This window comes from Lepidothrix coronata, unplaced genomic scaffold (assembly GCF_001604755.1).
Source record: "Lepidothrix coronata isolate B3197 unplaced genomic scaffold, Lepidothrix_coronata-1.0 Scaffold82, whole genome shotgun sequence".
In the NCBI taxonomy this organism is placed as follows: Eukaryota; Metazoa; Chordata; class Aves; order Passeriformes; family Pipridae; genus Lepidothrix; species Lepidothrix coronata.
In genome coordinates, this window is record NW_016690262.1 from 2,865,055 (window position 1) to 2,877,742 (window position 12,688).

The 12,688-nt window shown below is 36.6% G+C and overlaps 1 protein-coding gene across 11 annotated transcripts in view; it reads left to right on the forward strand.

Moving 5' to 3' along the window:
* INPP4B (inositol polyphosphate-4-phosphatase type II B) overlaps positions 1-11,733 on the forward strand; it is a 373,198-nt gene extending 361,465 nt beyond the window's left edge. For 10 of the 11 annotated variants that reach the window (XM_017820365.1, XM_017820368.1, XM_017820366.1 and 7 more), the window contains one exon: positions 4,991-5,165. In XM_017820365.1, coding sequence (XP_017675854.1) covers positions 4,991-5,165 — 175 coding nt within the window. Of the gene's footprint in view, positions 1-4,990; positions 5,166-6,414 lie in introns of those variants that run through there. The other variant, XM_017820364.1, reaches the window with a different exon arrangement.
* Positions 11,734-12,688: the final 955 nt, after the last annotated feature.

Genomic DNA, 12,688 nt, shown 5'->3' on the forward strand with positions numbered 1-12,688 from the left:
CAGACTGAGAACCCATAGTAATAGTGGTATAGTTGTGAGCTCAAAAAACTGAGTTACTGTACATTAGCTGTTTTTCAAGATCTAGGTGTCATATCACCGTGACTACATCATGATTCTGCTCCTTGGTCAAAGTCAGTGGTCAAACCTCATGTTATATGATGTGCTTTCCTTTTTTTTTTCCTAAATAATCCACCAGGAAAGTAATGTGTTATAACCAAACAAGGGAAATAAGAAAGGAGTAGGGAAATACAGAATGCCAAGCACAAGCTAAAAGAATAAGGAAAAAATTTGCAGTACAAAAGGTAAAACAGGAAGGGGGAGGGGGGTTAGTATGACAATTTGATAAACAAATTACATTGTTTGGTTTGTTGGTATGTTTAAACAGGAGCTGTCTCCAAGTCACTGAATTCCTCTGTGTTCTTAGGTCTGAGACTGCTCACTAGTTTCAGCAATACTGGTTGTGTTTTTTGAACCAAGATTATAGGATCACATAAGCAGCAAAAATTGATTTCCAGCATTTTTTGCTTTATTTAATGCCATTTAGATTTGAGAAAAAAATTGTGAGTTATTTTCAACAACATGCATCAGAAAAAGAATAATTCTAAAGCTTGTTGATAAAGAAAATTTCTCTGCTGGTACCCTTCCTATATCTTCCATTTTGAAATAACACAAAAACATTTTTTTATTTTTTACGAATTGTTGGAGGTTTTATTGCATCAACTTCATTTTTCAACATGAAATTTTGTTGCCCAATATTCCTTTGTATGTTTTATCTGAGCTCTGCTCTCATACAGAAATCCTTTAGGACTAGGCTGAGACCTGTTTATTTCCTTCTGAATCATGTTTTATTCTTCTAGATGTTATAGTGCAGCAGCTTCATAAAGGCTAGGAGATATTCACAAGGATCCCACCTTTTCTCTTTGGAAAAAGTTAAGGCTACCTTCTAGAACTGTACTCCTGCACGTTAAAACAGCTGATTTTTCTCTGAAGCGTTTCACTGAATCGCAGTAACATGTAAAATGTAGAAATAAAGCTGCTTTCACTCCAAAAACTTCTTTAGAGAAGCTGCTTTTTGAAAGTTATGCATTTGACTGTCTTGAAATGAAAACAATGGGTAAGTAAGCAAAGTTGTGTAGGATCGAGAACTGTTAAAACTCATTTCTATTTGAAGAAACGTCTCTGCTGCTATTGTGGGATGGGATTCAAGAGAAGCGTCTCACTTTTGCTGTTTTCCTATGTCAGCACTGGAGTTTGACAGGAAAAGCCCAGCAGGCCTAGAAACTGCTTGCTTGAGTCTGTCTGCAAAAAAAGGGAAAGTTGCCATGAAGCACACATGCAGTAGGACATGAATGCAGACTGAAGTCAGAACATGGGATCCTTGTCAATAGAAAGCTGCCTATCTATTCTACCTGAAGAACTGCTTTAGAACACTTTAGCTTTTCCTGTATCACTAATAGCTGGAGCTGGAAAAGTTCTAACAAGAGAAGCATAACCTAAAGTGTGAAAATGCACCTCTTCCAAAAGTCCTGTACAGGGATGTCAGTGTGACATAATCAAAAGCCAGAATGTGCCCTTGTACGTGTATTTGACTCTGTGAGGCTTTTTTCCTCACACCATTTTCATTGTCTCTGCTTCACTGCTTTGAGATTCAAACAATTTATCATCTGAATTTAAAACCAACAGAAAATACCTGCTGTTTTGCCTTTGTCTCATTTGGTAGGCATGCAGCATTATCCCAATAGGAGTTTAAGATGATAAAACATGAAGTGAGCTAGAAGGCAGGCTGAAATGGTTATATCATCATTAACTTAAAGCACCCTTGGCTTGTACGATGTATTTGTGCTGTGTTGTAATTCTCAAATGAACAATTTGAAAGTAAATGAATAAAAATAGTATGAAAGGCTAGAGGGGTGTTCATGACTCCAGATGTTACAGACTTAGAAGCTTTCGCTATTCCTCCTAAAATTATGTGTGTTTGTGAAATGAAGACTTGCTGCATATTTCGTGAATCTTCTCCCTTCCCTTTGGTGTGAGGTCAGAGCTATTAGAGTATGGTTTGTGATGGAGGGAACATCCAAAACTGTGGCTATAACTTCACACCCTAACATATAGAACTCTGTTCTGGTTGTGCTGTCTGTCAGAAGCCAAATCAATCCAGCTGACATGGCACCAGTGGGATTCACGCTGTTTGCAGTAAAACTTCCACAGGTTTTGATGAGCCAGGGGAAGCAACATTGTGCTGCTGGCACCTGGGTGTAGAGCCTTGCTTTGTTTAACTCTGTGCATTAGTCACTGGGGAGAACATTTTAGGAGGTGTCTTTGAAGACATTGTTACTGCAGTGCATTGAGAAATATTAGCAGAACTTAGCAAGGCATCTGACCATAATCAAATATCCCTCTTAAATTAAAAGAGTGTTTAGCTATTCTGCTCAGCCTGTTCCTAGGTAGCTAATAATGGAGTTAGATCCTCTTGCTCTATTTTGAGGATGTCTTATTGAATCATGCATAGAATGATGTGACTAATTTGTGGAACAGAAGTCCCTGTGCATCAGCTGTTCACTGTCGTTTTCCTAGGGGGAAGGTAGAACTTTTTATGTTAAGAAACACTGATCATTCTTTTCAGCATATCAAAAGAACAAATGTACTGTAGGCTTTTCTATTGAAAAAAAAATCATAGAACAAGTGGCTTTTATCTGTATTTCCATCATTACACCTGCATAAATCTTACTGATGCTAATAGGATTTGTGGCAAGGTATGTAAAAGACAGTCACGCTGTCAGTGAGATGTGGAGCACAACAGAACAAGGCACACCGCAGAAGTAGGGGGGGTTCATCCCTGTGGGGGCAACCTGTAAGTGTGTAACTCAGCTTGCTCAGAATAAACCACTGGCTTGCAAAGCTGAGGCTCTCCAGATTGACATACCCAATGGTGGTTAATGCAGTGGTTGTGCAAACTTAGTGAATGCTCAACTTTATTGCTGCCTAGACGGATTTTTCCAGAGGGGAAAAAAGACTTTGGTCTTTGCATCCGCTCTGCCATAGGCACACATATGATGTCTGTAATGGAAGACACTCAGGGAACAAACCAAAAGCACCTGGACTCTGTGGTTGGGAAGGAAGGGATGGGACTGAGGCTTGAGCTAGAGCTCTCAGTTGTGGGCATGATGGGGGTAAGCTGAAACCAGCAGGCTTACCTTGACGAGTAGAAAAGGGGTGAGTGTGCAGTGCAAAAGGATCAAAGAGGCAGACTTGTGGGATCCTGTAGAGATTATGAAGGAAAATCAGCAGGCAGCATGTTTTTAAAAGCACATAGAAATACATGATAAAGGAAAACATTAACAGAGAGCAATACAACTGATCACAAATGGTAACATCATCACTGTGAGCAGAAGAGGAAAGAAAGTTCTGGGGGTGGACTCTAGGACAAAGGCATTGACTGAAGCAGTTTGATACAAAACACAGAATTATTTATTTCAGTGTTGACAAAGTCAGCATAACATGCAGTTAGATTAATTCCTTGACAGTTTCTGAGGGAATTTTGTCTACAATACAGTTTGAGTTTTGCCCAGGTTCTATCCATAAGCACCTGAAATCTGCAGACCAAAAGCAGCAGACGCACCGCCACCAGTAATTGCTTTGACCTAGGGGCAAATAATAGGGATTTTTATGTTTTCTTTTGCTATTTAAAATAGTATGTGTTATCCTCTTTATTAGTGTAACATACAGATTGAACGTTCAAAGCAAAGAATGAAATTAAGAAATTATTACAGGAGGTTTGCTTAAAAAGGAAATTGTAAATGCAGTTCTTGTACCTCTCTTGCTATCCAAACTCAAGGAATTCAACGTTGCCTTGCAATACACAAGTCAGCAAAGCAGGCTTTCTGTAAGATGAAGTAACTGCTGCTGTCTTCAATATACCCTTCTTATTTTACCTGGGACTGTGAGATATTATGTTTACTTTCCTACAGCCTCTTTATGTCTGGCAGCATTTTCTTTCTTGAAAAAAAGAGCATACCTGGGACATGTGCTTCTGAAGAAGCACTGTGTGGTAATCTTATATATTTTGATCTTCTCAGGTCCACAGAGAAAAATGGCAAGTTATCTTTTCATCGCAGGATATTCATAACAAATGAAAAACAAAGATCTTATCAGTCTTTACTGCCCAAAGGAAATCTATAAGCAGGACTCCTGAGTGTATGCAAGTACTGTTCAGAGGCACTGAGGTGGTGTAGTTGAAGTATGTGTAATTCTACTTGTAGAGAAGCTGCCAAGACTACAGTAGAAAAGATTGGCAGTGAAAGTATCCCTGCTGCTCTGGTAGGACAGTGACAGCACAACTTTGCTGTAAGCAGATTAGTTTCTCCCTGACTTGACTGAAGAGATTACAAGTTAATTTACCCACAGGAATGTAAGTGCAAGCCTTTAAATAAAAAGAGCTGATGTTGACTTCAGAACAGAGTCACCAGCACTGATGAATTTTTGAAGTCAATTTAAAACTATTTTAGAATAGCTGTTCATTCTTTCAAAAGAGAATGTGTGCCCTTTTTATTTCTGCCAAAAACCTCCTAATAGATAATGAAGCAGGACTGAAAAGCCTGTGAACACCACGGAGACACTATTTTTTGCGTTGTGGCATATTCATGATCTTTTTTTCTTTGCTTCCTTAAATTTTTTTTTTTCAACTTCCTAATTTCATTTCTGTTTGGTGTGTGTGTTCATTTTAGTGACAGTATAGTTCATCTCAAGTTATTTAATGTTAACTTGTGAATACTACTCTGAGGCTCCTAGCAGACTTAATATCATATTAGCCACCTAGTCATCATGCTTCCCGTGTCAGCTGGAGAACAAAATAAATATGTTGGAAGTACTTAGCATAAACCTATTTCTTCAAAATGGCTATGTAGTTTCACTTTGTCAAAATACCTACGTGTTGGCTTTCTTTGCTGTTTAAATGCTGTTCTATCTGTTCCTAACTTCCCCTGTTTAACAGCAGACAAACCCAGGGAGCACTGAATGAATCGGATGATCCCGAAACAGGCTGTCTAACTGATAACAAGCCAACTTCTCGACACTTCTATCCTGTCGCCTTGCTGCTTGTCAGCTCACACTTGCTGGTTGTGTGGCTTATTTTAAGTCTTGCTTTGCTATTAGCCAAATATCAATAAACTTCACTTGTGTTCCTTTCTTTTCTACAAACAGCAACAAACTAACTTTAGAAAGAGGAATTATGTTGTAATATTTCTACAGTCTCAGACCCCAAGGATTCATCTTTTAAGATGCAAATGTCTGAAATGTACTGTGTTTTCGTTCTTTTTTTTCTTAACTCTAAGAAGTATACTATGCATTGAGTGAATTGGTTTGCTCTTTCTGTTCATGGTAAAGCTTTCCCACTGTAATTAGCGCAAAGAAAGCGCACTTATGATGCTGTCACTGTATAGAATATGTGGAATCCTGAATGCTTGAACCCCTATTTCCAGAGCAATTAGTCTGACAAAAAAAAAAAAAATATTAAAAATGAATTTGCACAACACAAACTAACCCCTAGACAAATATGGCAGGGCGGTGGTTTGTGAGACTTAACTTCCATTGTGTTTTTTTTGTCGTTACTAGCTGATGGGATTGGTTTTGTTCAATGAATGATTATTACTTTGCCACAACTAACCCCTTTCTGTAGAGTAACTAAATGGAATAGCATCGGTTCTGTTTTGTAATGAAATTAACCTGTTTGTAATTGTTGCTTTAGTTGCTTTTGCTTTCGAGACACTTTTATATTCTTTTTAACAAAGTCCTGTTTATGTCTTGATGCACCACTTTGGCACTTGTGACTTTTGTACTGTATGTGAACGAACATCCTTCCTTTATAAAACAGAGAGGTGGATTGGGCTGTTTGAGAAGCCATTCTCTCTTTTTTTTTCTTTTTTCATTGCAAAGCTGAACACACAGGAAATGAAACAGAGATGAAACTTTCCTTCTCAAATCTCTAGGGCCAGACTTAATAAAATGCCTTATTCCTAGAATACGCATTTTTAGGGCAATGTATTCTCGCACATATATAGCAAAGAAATTGAAAAAAAAAAGTATGAAAAGATTTAAAAGTCAAATATATTTCTGGAATTAGAACAAAATGTATCATTAAAGTATTTAATTTTTTTTTTACTAAACTTTAAACCTCAAGGGCAAATATATTAGGGGGGATGGAAAATCTTATCACCTATTTCTGAGGGCAATAACTGTACTGGGCCTGGCCTTGGATTTAATTTTGTAAGATGTATCATCACTTGTGGAAAACAAAAATGTAGAGTTGAATCTTTGTTATTTTTACTTCAACTGTTGCTGAAACTCTGCAATGAACAAATAAAGCATATTTATTTATTCTGTGTTTCATGAAGTTGTACTTTTTCCCCCTTTCACTAGAGAAGGATGCCGCATAGAGAATGTACTGAAGAATGTCAAATGCAGAAAGTATGCATTCAACATGATACAGCTGATGGCTTTCCCAAAGTACTACAGACCTCCAGAAGGGACATATGGAAAAGCTGACACCTAAGTTTAACAAAAGTGTAATCAGGAACATACATCATGCTAATCAGTGAATATAACAACCGTTGTTTATGACGTATTAATTGGCAATGTATAACCAGTTGAGGTGTTATTTTTACCAGGTTTTATCATTTTACATGAAAATAACTCTGGTTAGTCGATATGAACTAAAATACCATGAAAAAGCAATGGACTGGATATTCTCAAAATCAAATATATTCAACTTATCTTTGTGAAGCTGACGCTCAACATGACTCATAAGCCAGCTGGAGATAGTTTTTTGGGTCGTTTGATGAGGATTAAAAAAGGGAAATGACGTTTGCTCTAGGAACTGAGGTTAGCAATCTGGAAGGTGGCATTCTGACTCCAAACCAAAACCTGATATTTGATTTAAGGGGTCTCTTACTCCTGGAAACGGTGTTTTCTGGAACCAGCAGAGCACTGAGGTCTTGATCACTAATTAAATCCTTCACAGAAATGTTTATGAAAGATGCTAATGCTAATATCTGGGATAAATATAATTTTGGTAATTACATTTAGCTTCTTTACATAATATGTTTTTAGTAATTGCAGCCTGTAATTTCAGTAATTCCATTCTGATTCCCTGCAGTTCATTTGGATGTGTCATTCTTGGCTTTCTGTACCACAGCCAAATACCACTTATTTCACTTTCAGATAAATCACACTGAAATCAAGGGGATTAATTCTACAAGTAAGGTGACCTGAATTTGACCTCCCATTTACTGTAAACCCTTAAAAGTAAATTTGCTTTAGTAATAGGGAAAATTAGTTGTATATACAGGAGTTAATATATCTTTAGGCTATATATGTATGTTATTACAGAGCCTAAAATAAATTTTATAGTTATGAGTAAACTCTTGTATTAGGACTAGTTAACCACTGCAGATGATTTATATCAGATTTGTAATGCTGCAGGTAGACACTCTAGGGTGAAGAACCATCAGCTTTAAAAATTAGTGTTAATGCTCTGCCAGTTTGTGTTAGTCCTGAAATTTGTCTTGCAAAGAACATTTGTGTTTTCTAATTGTATCTATTTATTACCTTCTTCAGACTCCCAGAGAGAAATACAACTTAAAATGCCTAAGTATTCACTGACCCTAAGTATAACTGACCCTTATGTCATTACATTAATTTTCATATCTAAAGCAGAAGTATGAGAAATTTATCTTAATGTAACTGCCCTGGGAATTTGAGCATCTGTAGGAAATTGTAATTGCCATGGATAAAGAAGTTAATGTTTCCTTACTCCTATGGAAGTCAAAGAAATCTTGATAAACCATGAGTTATAATTTGTTCTTTTTAATCCATTAAAACCCATTACTAGGTATAAATCTGTAACTATAGTAGTAAGAATTTAAGAGCTCATTTCTGCAAATTCTGTTTGGGTGATCACTTGGAAATGATCTATCATATGGCTAAGATTAAATCCATCTTGTATATTTGCAAGATTAAGCTTTGGGGCTTCTAGGAAAACATCTGAAAGAGATCCTTGTTCTACTAATTAATGACTTCAGTGGAGCCAGAAATTCACCTATACAATATATTAACTAATTGGAACTTTTTTTTATCAAAGTAAAGTAGGCAATGTAAATAGTGTTTTGTTGCATTAGTTTTTTATTTCTATTATATAATGTGCTGTCACTAGTTACTTCCTTGTTCTCATAATGTATTGCTTCAATATATGTCAGAAGAGTTGGCATTGCATCACAGATAAGCTCAGACAGATGAGAACATAACACCTTGATTTTTTTTCTTGCCATGTACCAGTACAAGTGGGCAATACTTATTGGATGGCTGGATGTGTGCATAAATTAGTGTTTGGACCTTTAACTATAACTTAGCTGATCTGTACAAAACTTCTTTGTGGATTTATGGAATGTAAACCTTCCGAGGAAAGGCATGTTTTGTTCTGTCAGGTTGTCTCCCTAGCCCTCACTATCTGCGTGTTTATTATTAGCTTAAAAATCCCTGCATGGGCAGTTTAGAGATAATGATAAATTCCTCCTACATCTCTGAAGCAACCCCACAGGTGCACAGTAGGAAAATGCCAGCCTTCCCACAGAAATTCTGATACAACCTGTAAAAGTCTGTGTGGGGATGGTTTTTACTGGTTGGTACTATGGGTATCTTTATCTGAGTCCTATGGGCATTTTGTTAAGTTCAAAATATGAAATTATATCTAGATTTTCTTATCGGGAAAATAATCTTTCAAGATTTTGCCTCAGCATTTTAATCCTACTTGGGTTCTAAATTGTCCCCTACCATGTTACTTTTTGTCTTGAACATGTTTTTCACATTGAAGCCACGTTTTTGGTGAGGAAGAAGAAAAATGGGCACTGAATTATTGTTTTAACAGCCACTCACAGTATGTTCTTTTGAAAAGAAATAATCTCTCATTTCCTAAAAATAATTAAGGAAAAAAACCATCTAAACTCACATCAGTGGGCTGCAGTGAAACTTGACTGCACTTGGGCCATTACAGAAGAGTAGGGGTGAGTTTTGTGCTAAGTAAGACTGAAAACTTTCACACAAATTTTTTGATTAGAACATCTTATTGTAGGTCATGAGACCCTTGTAAAACCTGTTGACGTGGTTCCAACACTTCTGGAAGAGCCTTATTGCCTCAGTAATGAAACAGGCTCGAAAGTTTTGTTGTTTTGCTGTAGCCTGCTAATGCAGTCCATGAAGACAAGGGCTGTGCCATCAGCTGAGATTTCAGCTGATCACGGATTCAAAATTATTGGGTTCTCTGGTTTGCCTTTTATGGAGAATCAAAGGGAAGTTTGCTGCAGGTTGACAGTTACGTGGCTTGGAGCATTAGTTACATTACTCTTTATAGCAGCTGCTTCAAGCCTGGGGCCTCACACACAGTCTTGTAGCTCACTGTGGATATCAGAGGAGTAAGATTAAACAAACTAGTTTTTATAAGCCAACTACATTATTTGTTTTGCAAAGGGTTAAGGTAAGCATACTGATTTTGGTGGTGGCAGATATGTTCCGTATCTGCTCTCTTAAAACATTTGAGAGAGTTTGTAAGGTACCTTACCTTACCTTTATGCCTTGCCTTTTGTAAGGTATAAAATAATCTGCTTTGAGGGGAGAGCAGTTCTCAAGGGCTAAAAGATAAAAATTCAAAGATATGTCTGGCATCTAAAGCCAAATCTTGTCTTACTCACAGAAGATATTATTTGTAGAAATAAGGTCATCAGGATCTGTCTTGAGAAATCCTGAAATAAGGGCTTATAGCTTTGAATATTTGTACAATGCATTACATGCTTATATGGGAGTTTTGTACCACAGACTAGTGTCTAACTTGAGAGCTAGTATAAAATGCCTAAAAAAATAAGGAAAGTTAAATAATTTTTTCTCAGAGATGATTGTAATATTGTCATAATACATAACATGCATAGGCCTGACATTATTAGGCAGGCAGGTCTTTTTTTCTGAAGTCTTCTTTTGTGGAATTTAAAACACGTTCTTGTTAATGTTTATACTTCAGCTTTTATGGAGCAATTAGGAAACAGAAATTTTTAATTATGTTATCTGATTTTTGTCTATGTGAAACTGTGTATTTTGATGGAGTACTAGCAATGTCTGTGGTATATAGATCAAATAATTTAGGAGGACAGCTGAAACAAAATACTGAGAAAGAGCCTTAATGAAGTCCTTTGCAACGTTAATTTTTGTACTGTCTGAATTTCGCCGTTACATAAGTGAAATAAGGAAATTAACAAACACCTTCTGTGTCTAAATCAATCACTCCTGATGAAAATTCACTTATTTGCAATGGAATAAATTGTAATGGTATTCTAAATCTCCACTAGTAATTTAGGTATAAAGAAGTGCAACACATCATTTTGAAGCCCACTGTATAATATGCCTATTAAGAGTTTCAGGAAAAACTTACTTTTATTTCTAGATCAAACACAAGTTCATGAAATCCTATGGTCCATTTATAAAAAGCAGAAAATGCAGTGAACATCAACTGGTGTAATAAAAAAAGCAATTGCATTAAAAACTGCAGCACAATTACTTGTATGAATTAATGTATGTAATCAGTTAATAGTCTTAAACATATATTCTGTCAGTTGGCTATATTGTAAACTTGAAACCATTGATATCTATGCTCTTTTTTTATTGTAAAGAAGTGTACTGTATAGGCAATGCCATGAGACATGAATTTACTTCTTCCTTTTCACTTCCTTTCACCTTAAAAGCAGGTGTTTACAATGGAAATGCTTTAAAATAATTTGCTGCTCTTTAAAACACAGACTTACCTTGTAAATGGCATGTTTACCAAAAAACCACACAAATGCTTTTTTACAGGAAAGAAAAAAAAAAGAGAAAGAGAAAAAAAAAATCCCAGACTTCAGTCTCTAGAACATTGCTTTTTTTCCCTTAGTCATGCAACACATTGATTGTTGCGTTGCCAGAGCATTCAGCTTTCACTCTGCAGCACTCAAACATTTATTTGCTCTTTCTCTCATAGCATCTGCTGAATAAGTAATGTAACAGCCATGGATTTCAGCATGATACTCATGATTCAACATTTCAAAACTCGCATTTGCTCAGATATGAGACTTAATACTTCAGGGTAAATAAAATAGAAGTCACTTGTGAGCCAATATGTTTGTATTCCAAAGAGCTGAAGCACAAAACACAGGGATTGTGTGCTGACTGGGAGAAAGAGTGACGGGAGGAATCTGACTGTGATAAGAGAGGCCCTGGATCTGCAGGGTTTGGAGTGGTGGGATTTGAACCATTCTGCTCTTACTTAAATCTCTAACTGTTGGCAGTGGTGTTTGGTTACTCCTTCCATGCATGCAAAATACTTTAAAAGTTTTCAGCATTTCTGTTCTGTTTATGAATAGTCTGACTTTAAAATTTCTAGAATCCCAAATTACTTTGGTACTTGTTTTCCTTTTGTGTAGCTGTCCCTTGTAATGTTCCTGTCTTACATTCTGGAGCACACAGGGCTATGTATAAGTAACATTAACAGGGCTTCAGTCTGTGTTTGTTCAGAGAAATGAAGCACAATGATAGCAATTCAATGCTTTTTATATTTCAGAATTTATCATTTTTGTTTCATTGCTGTCTGTAAGCCATGTCCATTGAACACTGTGTATATATTTTTATTTAAATAAATGTAATGTTTATTTTTTATGTTTCTGACTTTTTTTGTTTGTTACTCATTTTTCATTTTCATTATGGTGGTGTTGCCCAGAGGGCATATTGTGCATGTCAATGAGGGTGGGTTTCCTCTCAGATGAGCCGGTGGAAGCCCACTCGCAGGTCTTGTTCACTGCTAGGAGCAAGTATTTAAGAAAAGTTCAAAGATACAACAGTTTAAAGCCTGCAATGGCCAAAAATTAATTGTTCCTAGTCTTGCTGCAACCAGGTGGGTCCTGCATTTTCTATTTCAAAACAAACAAAACATTCACACGCCCATAAGGAAATCCCTTTCACATAACTGTTGATCTGTAGAGAGTTGTTCACTGTAACAGGTGGAGTCAACATCTTTCATGATGAAGACTATTAAAAAGGTGACATGGCATGCTTTGTCTGGTATTACATCTTCACCATCCCAATGCTGGACCTTGGGAAGTAAGTACGGGTTGCTTCTTTGCTGTTTTTCTTTTTGACCTGCTGTTGATACCTAGATTTATATGATCTGTCACCACATGGAAGGTAAGTTCCCCATGGTTGGCCGAAATGTAGCAAATAGACCTTCTTTTTGAGTGTATGATAAAACATGGCTCACCTTCTGTATTATCAGTACTATGAGTAGAAGGTTGTTGCATAATTTGCTATCTCTGTTTATGTGCTAGCATTTTTAGTTGTTTTACTGAGATATATACAGTGAGATGTTAATTACCTGCAAGGTTCTTGATAACCTTTAGAAAGCACCAGGAGCTAATGGTTATTATGGAAATAAGTTAAAAAGCTGTTAGCATTCAGCCTAGGAGTTTTGTCTCTTGCTAATAAAAGTGACAATCTTAAAATTCCTTTGTCTCACTTTGCATGCTAATGGATTTTATCTTCCGTGCCAACCGGGGCCACTTTTTTCTCATGGCAATGTAAGAGAGAAAAGGAGAAAAAAAACCCTACAGCTCTAGTGAGATAGTAA